We start from the raw sequence: 16,769 nt of genomic DNA on the forward strand, positions 1-16,769 counted from the left end.
AATTTGAACTTTGTTCCACTGTATGACTGTAATATGGAAATATCTTTCCTTAACATTTATCTTGGCTGCATATTTTCATGGTGGTTAATCATCAACTGGGAGTTGGGTCACAGTGAAAGTCTCCCTCCTTTTCACACGTGAAAATTGCCTGGCTGACCCTAAATGAGCTACAAATGTTGGGTGTTTTTTTTTAGACACCTTGACTGGCAGCAGCTGGTTAATATCCTGGTGTGTTGGCTAAGGCTTGCCATTAATCCAGTGGTAAGTAGATCAAAGAATGTTGTAGTCATTCTCCTACTGATATCTGAATACCGGTCTGGAACTCTTCTTAGCTGACCTGGAGGCATGCTCTGTCATTGTTGGATCACGTTTTTTGATGCAACATGACATACTAGGTGATCCCAGAGAGTCATACTGTAAACCACAATAGTTCCGGTGTATCCACTTGACACATGTTAAGAAAGGCTTCCAACTCAACCTGTTATAGACATTGCCAGTGTGTGTACCTGTGCCTGTGTATATTTGTATAATGTGGACTGTATGCCGTGTGCAATTGTGGATCTCAAAGTATGGACAATGTATGTTTCTAATATGCATAGATCTATACACGTGCAATGTCTCACTGCTGCTCTCTTCCATGTCATTCTACTGTACTGTAGGTGATGGCGTCGGGGCGTAAGGACAGGCAGAAGGACAGGGACCGGGAGAGGGAGAGAGCCCTGCTAGAAAGATATGGAGAGAGAAGCTTCCCTACCCCCTGCCCTGGGGACACACTCCCCTGGAACCTGGACAAACACCAGAGGGTCAAACGCTCTAAGTCTGCCTCGGGCTCCGGGGACGTCCTGGACCCGGCTGAGAGGGCCGTCATCCGCATCGCAGGTAGGCAGTCTGCTGTCTGCAGCCCCACGACACTCCTCCTGCCACCTCTCACACATGCTACTTTGCTATGCTATTGTTCCCACCAGACCTCATACTAGAAAATTGGGTCTGCACTAGCTTTGTCTGAATGGGGCTAATGACACATTCTGTGTATGAGTGTGTTTAGCATACCAGTCATTGAAGTAGTTGATTTCTGTAGAATTTTGTTGACTGTTTTCATTGGCAGTAGCCTACTATGTGTGTGTGTGTGTGTGTATGAGTACTGTGTTGGGTAGGTGTCTTTGGACTAAGTTTCACCAACTGAACAGGATGTGTGGGGCCATAGCCAAGTATTAGGTGTGGTTGTCCATACAGGGCTCAATCAATAGAGAGGTGTCTAATTCACATTGTTTATTTAGATAGTGGGAGCACGTAACGTTGATGTTGCCTTCTTATTAGCTGGTCCTCCCATAATACTGTAATTCATTGGGTGGTTGCGCAGTGAGAAAACAGGACAGTTTCAGAGACATTAAGTCATCTATTTACCTATTTGTCACAACTGCATCTCTCAACTGGTAGTCGAGAATATCTTATCGTGGGGACGGTTGTAGATTCTCAACAGCAGTGGTTCCCAAACTTTTTATAGTCCCTTACCCCTTCAAACATTCAACCTCCAGCTGTGTAACCCCCTCTAGCACCAGGGTCAGCGCACTCTCAAATGTTGTTTTTTGGCCATCATTGTAAGCCTGCCACACACACACTATACGATACATTTAGAACCCGGCTCCTGGGAAGTGACAAAGAGCTCTTATAGGACCAGGGCATAAATAATAATAATCAATGATTTTGCTCTTTATTTCGCCATCTTACATATAAAAGTTTATTTCTTCATCAAAAATTGTGAATAACTCACCACAGGTTAATGAGAAGGGTGTGCTTGAAAGGATGCACATAACTCTGCAATGTTGGGTTGTATTGGAGAGAGTCTCAGTCTTAAATCATTTTCCTAAACGCATAGTGCCAGTATTTAGTTTTCATGCTAGTCAAGGCCGAGAATCCACTCTCACATAGGTACGTGGTTGCAAAGGGCATCATTAGGTCTCAATATGCTCTGCCGTGTGAACGAGCCAGTAATGTGAGATAAGGACTGAGGGGGTGAGTGGTCTGTCTGTAGACAAGTCTGCATAGGAGTAGTTGAGTTGTGAATATACAGTATATTGAGAAGTGCGCGATTTGCCAAGGCAGGATACTCTGAGCGCAGCCCAATCCAGAAATCTGGCAGTGGCTTCTGATTAAATAACATTTTCACAGAACCGCTTGTTGGTTCTTGTTCAGATATTGGTAAGTGGACTGGAGGCAGGGCATGAGAGGGATAACAAATCCAGTTGATTGTGTCATCTGTTTCGGGAAAGTACCTGCGTATTTGCGCACCCAGCTCACTCAGGTGCTTCGCTATATCACATTTGACATTGTTCGTAAGCTTGAGTTCATTTGCACAAAAAAAAATTACAATTATGGAAAGACCTGTGTGTTGTTCTTGTTAATGCAGACAGTAAAGACCTTCAATTTCATAATCATAGCTTAAATTTCTTTCCGCACATTCAATGAAGTTGCGGAGAGTCCCTGTAATCCTAGATTCAGATCATTCAGGCGAGAAAAACCATCACCCAGACAGGCCAGTCGTGTGAGAAACTCGTCGTCATGCAAGCTGTCAGACAAGTGAAAATTGTGGTCAGTAAAGAAAACTTTAAGCTCATCTCTCACTTAAAAAAAAAAACGTGTCAATACTTTCCCCCTTGATAACCAGCGCACATCTGTATGTTGTAAAAGCGTTACATGGTCGCTGCCCATATCATTGCATAATGCAGAAAATACAGGAGAGTTCAGGGGCCTTGCTTTAACAAAGTTAACCCTTTTCACTGTAGTGTCCAAAACGTCTTTCAAGCTGTCTGGCATTCCCTTGGCAGCAAGAGGCTCTGGGTGGATGCTGCAGTGTACCCAAGTGGCGTCAGGAGCAACTGCTTGCACACGCTTGAGCGCTCCACTATGTCTCCCTGTCATGGCTTTTGCTCCAACGGTACAGATTCCAACACATCTTCACCACCAAAGTCCATTTGATGTCACAAAGCTGTCCAGTACTTTAAAAATATCCTCCCCTGTTGTCCTGGTTTCCAGTGGTTTGCAGAAGAGGATGTCTTCCTTAACTGACCCCCCATAAACATAACGGACATATACCAGGAGCTGTGCCAGGCCCACCACATCTGACTCATCCAGCTGTAATGCATATAATTCACTGGCTTGTATACAAAGCAGTAATTGTTTCAAAACATCTCCTGACATGTCACTGATACGTCGTGGAACAGTGTTGTTTGATGAAGGGTTAGTTTTTAGTTTTTGGGCCTTTTCCCCCTGCGTTGTCTTAGCCATGTCCATGGCAGCAGGAAGAATTAAGTCCTCCACAATAGTATGGGGCTTGCCTGTCCTCATCACTTGGTAGCTCACCATATAAGACACTTCTAGAACCTTCTTATTAATGGTATCTGTTGCTTTTATACATGTCTTACTACTCTAAAGTTGTCTTAATAGTACTTTTGCACATATAACACACTGTGGCTGAGGAAAGGCACTACTCCCAATACAAGTGAACCCCAAATCAAAGTAGTTCTCATCATATTTACGCCTCTTCGATGGTCCAATGTCCCTGTCTGTTGTTCGGTGCGTTCCCAGGTAAGGGGGTAGTAGCTCTTCGGCTGCATCAGATTCACAACTGTCAGTGTCCATGCTAGCTGGGCTAACAACAAATGTAGAATTACTGATGCTAGCATTGGATGTGCTCGTGGAAGCAGAACAACTTGTGTCGTCGACAGGTGCAGGTGTAGAGTGCTGGTAGTATCAGTACTACCAGTAGAGGTGGTATGTGTGTCTATGTACGCGGGCCTTACTTTTTAAAAACTATTTATCAATTTTCGAGCAAACGGAATGAGCAGCACCTACGTTTGGCTACATACGGACCGTTAGTGGAATTCCCATGAGAGAGTAACGGTTAATGTGATTGGATGTTCATTATGTGACTAGGCTACCTGTATTTGACATTGTGTTCTTATTTCGCTGAACACTAGATGGTTTAATTTTATTGTTGGCAGTGATACGAGGCTACTCAGGTGAGAAGAAAAACTCACCAAAATGTATAGCTCCGTTGGAAAATATAAATGGACTGTTTGAAAATCCCAAAAATATATATATCATTTTTTTTTTAAATAAAATAATTTGGTTATTTTTATTTATTTTTTAAAATGTGAATCACATTTTTATTTGGCGTACCCCCGACGGCATTGCGCGTACGTACCCCAGTTTGGGAATACCTGCCCTACAGTATACTGACACCATATTCACTCAGTCTGTCTGTACTATTGAAGTCCCTGATTGCGGTGTATTGGGCACACGTGTAAGTAAGTAAGATGGCCTGGCATCAAGAGCCCAATAAGATTACATTTCACCATTGTATTGCTATGGCAACATGGAGTATGAGTTTATGACCTCAGCTGCATGTTGGACTGAACACATTCCCCTGAGTCCCATATCTGGTCGCAATTAACAGTGCTAAAATCACCCCTCCTCATTACAAATAGTCTTCATTAGAAGCTTGGAGGAAATTGATGTTCCTTCCCCTCATGCTGTAGCATAATTAGAATAAGAACAAGGTCATTGTCCACACACCATGTGAAAATGTGCCTTTGCTTCACTATACCATTTTTGACATCAAACACAAACAACATTAATACATCATTATCATTATCGGCATCTTGCTAATTTCAATGAAACTATTCAGTGTTTTGCTGGTCTCCTCCCATGTTAAAGTAAGGTTAGATCTACCAAGTGTTTGCTGATGAAGGCTTTGAGGCCTAAACGCACCCATCGCAACTGCTGAGATTGAAAATAAGTCAAAGTAATAGCCTACTCCATTTCATTATATACTGTATGATTTTTATTTTTGAGGGGGTTGTCTCCTGCCCCCTGTCTCCTATGCTCTTCCTCTGTCATAGGACCTGGTGGGGCTGTGTCAGCACACGTGGGGCAGCCTTTGTTCTCTCCTCTGCTGACATGCTGCCCAACGTAGGCCGTAAACCCTGACAGTAAGGGGAATCATGCATATATCTCAGCCGCTAGCTCTCCAACAGCCAGCCAGGGGCATTAAGCTAAGTCTGTGGGGTGCACATTTCAAATGGCAAGTGTCCTGCCTCTGCTGCTGCATCTGTGTCTGCACTGCACAGGTACTTGGATGTGTGTACATTATGTGGGAAGCCTTTGCTGAGATGCATCCAAATTCTCTATACTTCTCCCAAAGTGTGCACTTGCACATTCCACATCATGTATTTAACGATGGTAGAAAGTGCTACTGCTCACTTTGGGAAACGTGTGGGGAATTGGGACCCACATCGGTCATGTTTGCCAGTCACAGGTGTATGGCACCAATTAATGCCATGCATGTGTGGCACAGGAGGCTGCTGAGGGGAGGACGGCTCATAATAATACCCGGAACGGAGCAATTGGAATGGCACCAAAGACATGCTCTAGTCACTACCACAAGCAAGTTTCCCCCAATGAAGGTGCCACCAACCTCCTGTGCTGTGTGGTAGTAGGCTTTGCTCTGAGTGCAGCAGTGTTCGCTTGAGGCAGGTGTGTATGTGCAAGCTGGCAGGAACCGGAGAACTGTGCCTACTGCAGATAGTTCTCTCTTAAACACATGTATCCACTAACCTCTCCCTCGTGTGGCGAGTCTTAGACAGACAGGTTTTCATATGTACTACTATGTATCTAATTACTTCATCGAGGCTGATTTGAATCCCTTATGGGAGCTCTCTGGCTCAGAGGAAGGGGCTGGAGAGTTGTTGGGCTCCTCTGTCATGTGTTAGGTTATAAATGAAATGCCATGAAGCTGCATCACCTAGCAGTGACATGTGGACTATGGCTATTTATCATATAACACTCTCCTTTGGCACACTTGGAACATGTAAGCGCCAGGGCAGAAGATTGTGTGGCACCCTTAATGTTGTCCCCTGGGACCTGAACTCCAGAGCAGTGTCCCCACTTTTCAGTCACTCACACCAAAGGTCAAGGGAGAGGAAGAGACTCAGGACAGCCACCCAGTGGTTGAGTGAAGATTCACCATTCACAGTGTACAGCCCTGGTGGAAGTAGTGTATACCCCTACCAGAGAATTCACCGTGGGTTACAATACAATAAACATTTTGAACGCCAACACCACTAGATATACTAGCCTTGATTTTGGAGAGCTGAAGAAAACCATTCAATGATTTCACCTTAGACAGGAGTTATTAATAAATATGTTGACACTGTTGACACATATTCATGACATATATAAAAAAAAATGTATTACAACATCTGGTGCCATGCTAGTTGGACACCTTGACCTTGTGTTCAGAGCTGTAATGTGTGTGAACGGTGTCTGTTTCTGACAGGGCCCTCCCGGGGTAAAGCTTTACTTAACCGGCTAACATCCCTACTGAGTGGCTGTCTATTATTCATAACAGAGCTGCTATGATCTACAAGCTGTCAAAGTCACACACACGCACACACACATTCACACACAGAGCAGATTTTAATGTGGAAAAGAACCATTTGATGAATAGGTCCATGTGATTCTGCACTGACTGTAATATCGATGACTGGATGAGTCATAAATCCTCTCTGTTCCTCTCAGAGTGTGTTCCCTGTGCTGTAAACAGAGTGAAAGAGAGTCTCTTCAGTCAGTGTAATAAATAATCCACCATTCACACGCATTGGTACTGTCTCAGTCACTGAGAGACTTTGGGTGGAAGCCATGCCTGAGGCCTGCCATCAGTAGAATCACTAAAAAGAACAGGCTGTCTGTCATTACACACTGTGGTACAGCATGTGACTTATTTGTCTCTCGCAGATCTCCAAACGCCTCAGGCATTTGCTTGACAGGGGCCTGTCGAGTGTCAGTGGACCCTTTTCTCCATCCCTCCAAAAGCCTCCAGACTGCAGTAGCCGTATTCACCACCAGGTGTCAGTCCACACGGGAAAGCTTTCGACCCGGTCCATTTGAGCCTCTGGAAAATGTGCCTCATTGTCTATCGTTTTAAATAGAATGCATTACATAGAATATTCCATTGTGGCTGATCTTTTTTGGCACATTGGCTCTCCTTTCATTTCATAGAGGATAAGTTTCATACTTATTGAAAAGTCAGTCAGAGGGGTTCAATTTCCTTTTTATGTGTGGAAATGACTTTGGAGACAGAAGAAATGGCTCACTGATAAAGCTCCATTGCATGCTCACGCAAATGAATGACTAAAACACGTTACTAGTATGTCACCAAGATAGAATGTCAGACTGAATGACTTGTCAGTAACCAGAGGGTGGCACCAGCCGGTTGCCCTGGCATTCTCCTGTACTGTCACTGTCAACATCATTACACAGTCCTTACACAGTCATTAGACACGTAGTACAACGCTCATAAAACCTCATATAAGCTGGAGGCTAACTAATACATAGGGATTCTATATGCAATTATATACAGTATGAACCTAAGCCATGTTTTGAGACCCCTGTCCTGGCTGTAACTGATTAGCATAGAGATATGTTGCCAGAGGTAGGAGTGAGAGGGGGAGCGATCGATAAACTGAGAGATGGGCTTTAGGAGGCCTCTGTCAGACACTCTGTAGCCCTCTCTCTCTCTCTCTCTCTCTCTCTCTCTCTCTCTCTCTCTCTCTCTCTCTCTCTCTCTCTCTCTCTCTCTCTCTCTCTCTCTCTCTCTCTCTCTCTCTCTCAGGACACTAAGGGACAGCTGGCAGGAAGGTCACTTTGAAACACACAGACCAGTGACACATTTATGTTGGTGACGTAGTAGCCTGACATGAGTAATATTCTTAGTGTCATCCATCTTGGTCATCACATAGATGTTGGTCTGTGACACAGATTTGATTTGTTACAAATAAATCTAATTAGAAACAAGCAGAGTGCCCAGCCCAAGGCAAACGCAAGGCCCAAAAAAGCGGATATTGTTTCGGTAGAACATTGGAATAATAGTCCTGATAGACAGTATCTCTCCACAACCTTCAATTCCAGATTAATTTCTCACTTGCCATATTAATTTCCTCCCCATTGCAAAGGACTATAAATCATAGCTGCATAAATAAAGACCCACACGTACACGCAGTTGTAACCGGTGTGAAATGGCTTGATAGTTAGCTGGGCGCGCGCTAATAGCGTTTCGATCGGTGATGTCACTCGCTCCGTCACCTTGAAGTAGTTATTCCCCTCGCTCTGCGCGGCTTTTGTGGAGCGATGGGTAACGATGCTTCGTAGGAGGCAGTTGTTCATGTGTGGAGAGGGTCCCTGGTTTGAGCCCAGGTTGGGGCGAGGAGAGGGATGGAAGCAATACTGTTGCATTGATGCTGTTGACCCGGATCACTGGTTGCTGCGGAAAAGTAGGAGGTCAAAAGGGGGGGTGAGTGTAACTGGTGAGAAATGGCTAGCTAGTTAGCGGGGTGCTCGCTAATAGCGTTTCAATTGGTGACGTCACTCGCTCTGAGACCACTCGCTCAACTTTTGTGGAGCAATGGGTAACGATGCTTCGAGGGTGGCTGTTGTTGATGTCTGCAGAGGGTCCCTGGTTCAAGCCCAGGTAGGGGCGAGGAGAGGGATGGAAGTTATACTGTTACACATTGGTAGTTATGACTTTAGAATTGCAGCTCAGGAGTCTGTTATCTCCCCTGGGATAGGCTTTCTGCCAAAATGAGTTTTGTGTGTGTGTGTTTGTGCTTAACTGTGTGTACGTGTGTGTGTGTGTGTGTGTGTGTGTGTGTGTGTGTGTGTGTGTGTGTGTGTGTGTGTGTGCACGCGTATCTGTGTGTACACGTGTGTATGTGCGTGCGTACTGTGTCTTTGTGTGTGCGAGCCTTTGCTTGCAACCTGCAACTTCCCTGTATCCGTTCTGCTTACTGTAAATGCGCTCATCGTCACCATCCTCCAGCAGAGTATTCATTAATAACTTAGACAGACGTTTATAAAAGCTGCTGAGATTTGTGTGGGCCCTCCTGATGAATGACTCTTCACTCTCGGGATGTACAACGCTGAGAGAAACATTTCATGAACACGGATGGATGCTTCCAGCACACTGGCTGTTTGAGCCAACGCTTCATAAAGGGTTCTACGGCTGTTTTAACTGTCCTCGTTGGAGAACACTTTTTTTGGTTCCATGTAGAACCCTTTCACCCAATCAAGATAGTCAAATAAAAGGTTATAGTTGGAACCAAAAGAGTTTTTACCTTGAACTTAAAAAGGGCTCTCCCTACAAGGAAAGTCCAAGAACCCTTTATGGTTCTAGGAAGCACTTTTTTTCTAAGTATAGGCCTACTTGAATATCAAACGATCTCTGTGCTTCCTGCAGAAGAAAGGAGAGTGTGTGAGGTTACTGAGGTGGCATGTTTCAAGCCTGAGTGCCTTCATCAATGGCATTACACATGGGGAAGCTATGAAGGACTCCCAAGCCACCTGGGTCAAAGCAAATGGCACAGGTTACAGGTCAAAGTTCGGCATGTTTAATTCCCGTGTTTGTGCCAGCTGTGTTTACATGTTAACGTGTTCATGCAGTGTCACTCACCTCATAGGCCGACGTGGACATAACGAATTTCACGCCCATGTCAGTTGTGTTCATGTGTTTGTTTCAAGGTCATACATCCCCAGGTGCTGTCAGCACGCACAGTATCATACATCACACACTCAGTGTCACACACATGCACTCTAGGGATGTGACAAATGTAAAAATCATATTTTTAAACAATAAGAAAAAAAATCTAAAATTACATGTGAATTCACAATGTAGATATGGTCCTGCATATGACCGCTAGGGAGCCATTCAGTCTTGGCTACCATACGGAGCTCACCTTATTACTGTCCCCAACCCACTCAGCAACGAGGGTAGTAAATGACATTTTTTAGGTTCTCTGATGTGTGCCTTTCCTCCATTTTCTCAGTCCCATTCCCTCAGTCTCAGTTCTCTTCAATGGCTCGTTGCAGTGATGTATGACAGTGTGTTCATAGATGTCCAACAACCTGTTGTTAACGCCACGTATGGGGAGTTTGAGAGCTTGCGCTTTGTACTTGCAGAGTAATCATTATACAATTTCTCCACCCGGGCAGTCACAGTTTTTCGACTGGTTCTAGATATGCCATTAGGATATTGAAGCCGACATCCCCTACCGTTGACAATGGCTGCATATCAACTGCAATCATTTCTGTAATCAACGCTGTGATTTTCTCACTCTGTCTTTTATTGCACTTATTTTGTGTGAAGAGCCTGTCTGTCTGTTGTCGGGGGGCTGCAAGGATGACAGGATGACAGCAGTGGTGTAGTCTATGGGGATACGGATATCACTTATTATTGATGTCTACATAACGTTGTGAATCACACTGCTGCTCTCTCATTTAGCTATTTGCGCGTTACAGATTGTGGTTGTTGTGGATGGCTGTTCCTAAATCTAAAGGTGTATTTGAACCCAATAACGGTTGAATTCAAGAAGTTTAAGCTGCCTATCAACCATTGTGTTTGAAACCAGTGGACAGCCAGTGAAAAATGTGCTCTTGCAACAGCTGCATAGTGCAGATCCAAGCCTGTGGAATAAAAGTGGGGCTTTTATTGCTCAATCTAATTCATGCTGATGAAAAAATGTAATCCATAGGCCTAATGGACACATGCTCAAACTTGCACACTTTTGAATAGACTTAAAGGGGCAATCTGTAGTTGCTACATCCTTTTTTGGACTTATAAATGATATATATATCCATTGATTCTTGAAGAATATAACTTATAAATGCCGCATGTGCTTAGTTCAACTGTCACACTCCACGAGAACCCCAAATATAAGCTTGTTTTTCTCCAATGTACGTAAACATTGTAAATGTAAACAAACACTGATAACATGGTTAAAACAATAATGTTGATATCATGGATGGTCAGTCCTTGCATCCATAGCTCTGTCTATTAATCTGAGAGTGATTACATTTCTCCAGGCCCATCCCTCAGCGTTTTACCAAAGCAGAGGCGAGGTGACCATTTTGTTATTGTTTGGTCTGTGGATTTGCCCTTTGTTTGGTCTGTGGATTTGAGCTGCATATTTTAACAAGATATCAAAGTTTAAACAATAGGCCTATAGCAAATGCAGCATATGACATTCATTTTTCACATTTAAACTGCACTTTTCAGTAGTGCTCAAAGCATGCCATTCCATGAGTGCAGCATTTATTTTTCAACTCAAATCAATGAGCCCAATCAGTCCTCCATGGTAACAAAATAAACAACAGAGTAGGGCTGGCTAATAAGTCCTTTGTTTGGGGTTATGTTCAGGTAAAACAATTTGCTTAATCTATATTTCCAAGTCCTATTCTTGAAGATCAAGGGGTATAACATTTAGTGGAATGACTGGAATTCTGATAGACTTTGGTTTTCAATGTAAAGATATAATTTAATTGTATTATTATATGCCGTAGAAAGCCCACATAAACAACCCATAGAGTAAAATGTAACATCCATATATGGCCAGCTATGTAAACTTTAACATTGATTTATCCTGCAATAGATTTGGTTCAATTGGTAATGTACATTTTTGTCTTCTTCTAGTGCCTCTTAAGGGGAAAGTAATCTAAAAGTAAATGAATGTAATCAGATTACGTTACTGAGGTTGGGCAATCCAAAAGTTACGTTACTGATGACAATTTTGGACAGGTAACTAGTGACTGTAACGGATTACATTTAGAAACCAACCTACCCAACTGTTCACACATGGTTATCTGACAAAATGATCAGGGGTAGTATCTACCATAATTTCTATTACTATTTATCTCACACACACACACACATAGACACTCTCTTACATACACACTCACACTCTTTCACATAAACACACACACGGTTATTTGGCCAAATTATCAGGGGTAGTAACTGGCACACATACACATGCACACACACACACCCACACACACACACAAACCTTCTCGAACCCTCTCATGTGGACAGCGTGTGTGAGTAACTTAATCCCCATGCCAAATGCCTACACACACAGCATAGCACACGTGTTTTCTGCATTGGGAGCTGGGAAACTGCAAACAATCATCTCAGATTGTGGTGACACAAAGTTAGATATACATAGATACACATTCAGATATACACTTAGTCACGCACACACACGCACACACGCACACACACTGGTCATCTTTCACCTCATATAGACAATTGGAGAGTCATCAAAGATGTTGTTAACTTGTATCTGGTTAACAACTCACAACTTTAGGGGGGCTAGCTAAAGAGTCAAAGCACGGAAAGAAGCAAGAAATGTAAATATTTCGCAAGAGCCTGTTGCTGAAACACCAGTAACGAGTATGCATGTGTGACGTGATGTGTGTGAATGTACTTCTATGTGTGTGTACATCTCCAGGTGGGGTGTAGAGGAATGGGGTGAATGGGGTTGTACAGGAACACACCACTCCACTCACCTGTTAAGCCACAGTACAGTCTTCTAATACCCTCAGCCCTTCAACCATTGTCAACACAGCAAACAGCCCTCTCCCTCCATTGAGAGACTTGCCACACTGAACTGGACTGTGATACCTGTCTAAATCCAGCCCATACTATACAGTATATAGATGCTGTAAAGGAGTCAATGGAACACAATTTTCTAACAACGTGGATATTCGTCAAATCCTTCATGATTTATGTATTGTGACAGGCCCACAGTGTGGTTACTTAGGTCCAATTTGTATATATTTTGCTGTTTTCACTGCATAACATTTAGAAGTTCTCTTTTTTGTCCCTTTTCAGGTTTAGAAGAAGTGACTACTAAATGCTAACTCCTGTTCGTATAAGATGGTTAGCATACAGAAATTGGCGGTTGTAGTCAGTCGTTTTTAACTGTAATGAAGTTGATTGGTGACAATGACATGAACATGTGTTGGGCTTGGTCCATACAAGCATTTATTCTCAGAATTCTAGCTCAACATAGTGTGAAATACACATATAAACAATAGCCTAAATGTAGGCTAATTTTGCTGGGGGGCAATGAGGAGACTTGGTTATTTTCCCCAGGGCCCTTTCCCCCACGCGTTTCCATGGCAATTTCATTATTTTGATCGAGTTCAAATGACCCTCTTTACCGCATCTACAGTATGCTGAAGCCTACTCTAGTTGTCTATTGTTATGGCACATGGCAACGATAGAAAACGAGAGTTAGCTTCAGCACAGTACGTACAGTACAGTAAAGTATGGATGCAAGCTTGGTCCCATATCTGTTTGTGCTGTCTTGCCAACTCCTATGGTCATTGTCACGCCAATGTTTGGCTTGACAATAAGAATAATCATTTATCAAATGTATATTTTGTGATTTTCATAACAATCTGAAAGTGCTTCAAAAGCAAAAAAACAAGCAATACATCATTATGAGTAAGCTTAGCTATAGTTAGGTAAACCAATAGAGGCCAAGTCTTTGAGTGTGTGCATCCTGCATAGATGGAAAGGGACAGTTCATGGCGTGATTAGAGGAATAACCAACAATGGCCATAGGAGTTGGATCTTGGACCAGGCTAGATGAAAATGTGGTGAACCACCAGGTGTGTGTAGTCCTAGTCCTGTCATGTGCCAGTAGTGAAACAGTTTCCATTTCCTGTCGAAGTGTGGCTGTTTGTCTGGAACGGCAACAACGTCTCCTTTTCCAGTGGCGAGTGAGGCGTTTGGACTTATCCTGTTTCCTCACAGGAAAGCCTCCTGGCTGATGTCAGGGACTGGCATGAGAAACTCGCTGATAGAACGGCCAGGACGGAAATGAAACAACGAGGGGAGATTTTCCTACGGTACTGTCTCTACTCCCTGCAAGTGTGCTGCTGAGGGGATCTGACGTTTAAAGACACAGAAATATAACAGACTATACTTGGAGGAGTTTAACACTAGAACCCTTGGGCCTCGACGGACCAAGTCATTCTGACTGCAACATTCTAACAGTGTAATTCATATTTTTTTGCAAAAATAATAATTTGGTAGTGTTTATGAAGGCCGTGGGTAACATTAGAAAAACATTTTTATTCAATATTTTATAACACAATAGCATTTATATGAGTTTATGTTACAGTAGGCTATAAGTAAAAAAAAAATCAATCAATTTTATTCGTGTTTTTTAAAACTATGAAACAGAAAGCATATGTGTTGGAACACATTTTATAACAATAAAATAAAAATACCCCAACCACCAAAACGTACGGTCAAGACACACGGTCAAATGATGAAAACATCAGTCGCCTAAACATCATTATAAGCGCCAATTGGCCTTGATAAATAGTGAAATGAAATAATGACATTATAATGAATATAACAGCAGTCGATTTTGACAGCAGTCCAAAATAGTCAATTATTGTCAGCTTGTGTGTAACGATCGTTGTTGGAAAGATGGTCCGGCCAAGATGCAGCGTGGGATAGGTTAATCATTTTTATTTATGATAACCAGCACAAAACAATAAAGACAAACAAAACGAAACGTACAGCTTTTGTAGGGCTAAAAAGCTGCAATACAAAATCAAGATCCCACAAACAATAGGTGGGAAAAGGCTGCCTAAATATGATCCCCAATCAGAGACAACTATAGACAGCTGCCTCTGATTGGGAACCATACCAGGCCAACATTGAAATACACAAACTAGAGTACCCACCCTAGTCACACCCTGACCTAACCAAAATAGAGAATTAAAAGACTTTAAGGTCAGCACGTGAGGTGCGGACCCCGGACTCCAAACCTGACTCTATGGGGGAGGGTCCGGGTGGGCATCTAGCCTCGGTGGCGGCTCCGGTTCGGGACGGAGATCCCGCTCCGCTCGCGGTTCCCTCCGCTTCCGTGGAACCGGACCTTGGATCGCCGGACCTGGGAACCCTCGCAGGAGGTTCTGGACTGGGAACCCTCCCAGGAGGCTCTGGACTGAGAACCCTCGCAGGAGGCTCTGGACTAGGAACCCTCACTGGAGGCTCCGGGCCATGGATCCTCACTGGAGGCTCCGGGCCATGGATCGTCGCTGGAGGCTCTGGACTGCCGCCCGTAGCTGGAAGCTCTGGAATGCCGACCGTCTTTGGAGGCTTGGTGCGTGGAGCTGGCACAGGACGTACCGGGCTGTGGAGACGCACAGGAGGCCTGGTGCATGGAGCCGGCACAGGACGTACCGGAGGCCTGGTGCGTAGAGCTGGCACAGGACATACTGGGCTGGGGAGACGCATAGGAGGCCTGGAGCGTAGAGCTGGCACAACGTGTCCTGGACAGATGACAACATTCGCACGGCAAGTACGGGGAGCTGGCACAGGATGTACCGGGCTGTGGAGGCGCACTGAAGACACGGTGCGTAGAACCGAGCACACATTGTACCGGAACAATAACACGCTCCTCAAAGCTAGTGCAGAGAGCTGGCACAGGACGTGCAGGACTGGGGAGGCGTACTGGAGACCCGGTGCGTGGAGCCGGTACAGTCTTCACCAGACGGCTAGCACGCTCAGGACAAGTACGGAGAGCTGACTCAGGTGGCATTAAACTGAGGACACGCTCCTTAGGGCGAATGTTGTGCCTCATGCACCAACACAACAGCTCCCTCATAACTCTGTCCTCCAATTTCCCGATCAACCCCTTAACTGTCTCTGATTCACTCCCTTCACTCCCCTCCAAGTTCACCTTCCTCTCCCAGACTGGCTCTGGTTTACACCTCGGCTCCGCCGACCACCCCGTGTGCCCCCCAATTTCTTTTGTTGAGGCTGCCTCCTGGGCTTCCGTCGTGGCCGCGAACCCCGGTGTCGTCGTTGTTGCTCCCTCGCTGCCTCCGCCTGCTTCCATGGCAGGCTTTCATATCTTGCCAAGACTTCCTCCCAAGTCCAGGATATTCTCTCCTCCACCTCCTCCAAAGACCAGGATGCCATCTCCTCCCGGGCACGCTGCTTGGTCCAGTTGTGGTGGGATCTTCTGTAACGATCGTTGTTGGAAGGATGGTCGGACCAAGATACAGCATGGGGTAGGTTAATCAAAAGGAAACGTACAGCTTTGTAGGGCTGGCCAGTCTTGTTTTCTTTGCAAGCGACTTGTTCAGCAATGACAGTGACGAAATTGGCCGTAGTGACATTTATCCCCTTGCCAACACAACGTTCCACAAGCCTGATCACCACATTCTCCATCTCTCGCTCACTTGCTGCCGGTTGTGGATATTTTCTCAGATGTGAAAGCCGTTCAGCATGTACAATTACACATGCGCTCACTGTGTAGCCTACTTCAAGTGGGCCAGAGTAGACTGATATGACTGCTTTGATTCGCTGGACTGATGTCGGGTACATACCATTTTAAGATTATTATTAGAATGGATCAATACAATAGAATGGGCCGCCCTGTTCTTCATTCACAGTGGCTGATTACATAATTAGGCATCGTTCGCTTCCCCTCGCTCGTCAACTCACCCATTCTCCCCCTTTCTCCCCCATCGTACTTTACTTATTTATTTCATCTGTTGTTATGTGTGTGAAATTAGTTATGGTATAGTTTAGGTTCAGTTTCAGGCCCTACAGGCCCTACTGTCGGGAGGACCAGAACAGGCCCTACTGTCGGTAGAAGGACCAGAACAGGCCCTACTGTCGGGAGGACCAGAACAGGCCCTACTGTCGGTAGAAGGACCAGAACAGGCCCTACTGTTGGGAGAAGGACCAGAACAGGCCCTACTGTCGGGAGAAGGACCAGAACAGGCCCTACTGTCGGGAGAAGGACCAGAACAGGCCCTACTGTCGGGAGAAGGACCAGAACAGGCCCTACTGTCGGGAGAAGGACCAGAACAGGCCCTACTGTCGGGAGAAGGACCAGAACAGGCCC

At 44.7% G+C, this 16,769-nt stretch overlaps 1 protein-coding gene across 2 annotated transcripts in view; it reads left to right on the forward strand.

The window, feature by feature from the left end:
- Nucleotides 1-659: 659 nt before the first annotated feature.
- The window catches only part of LOC112223137 (plectin), a 182,224-nt gene continuing 166,114 nt past the window's right edge, over nt 660-16,769 (forward strand). For both annotated transcript variants that reach the window (XM_042304453.1, XM_024386140.2), the window contains exon 1: nt 660-879. In XM_042304453.1, coding sequence (XP_042160387.1) covers nt 663-879 — 217 coding nt within the window. In that variant the 5' untranslated portion in view covers nt 660-662. The remainder of the gene's footprint in view (nt 880-16,769) is intronic.

This window comes from Oncorhynchus tshawytscha, linkage group LG23, assembly GCF_018296145.1.
Source record: "Oncorhynchus tshawytscha isolate Ot180627B linkage group LG23, Otsh_v2.0, whole genome shotgun sequence".
NCBI classification, from domain to species: domain Eukaryota; kingdom Metazoa; phylum Chordata; class Actinopteri; order Salmoniformes; family Salmonidae; genus Oncorhynchus; species Oncorhynchus tshawytscha.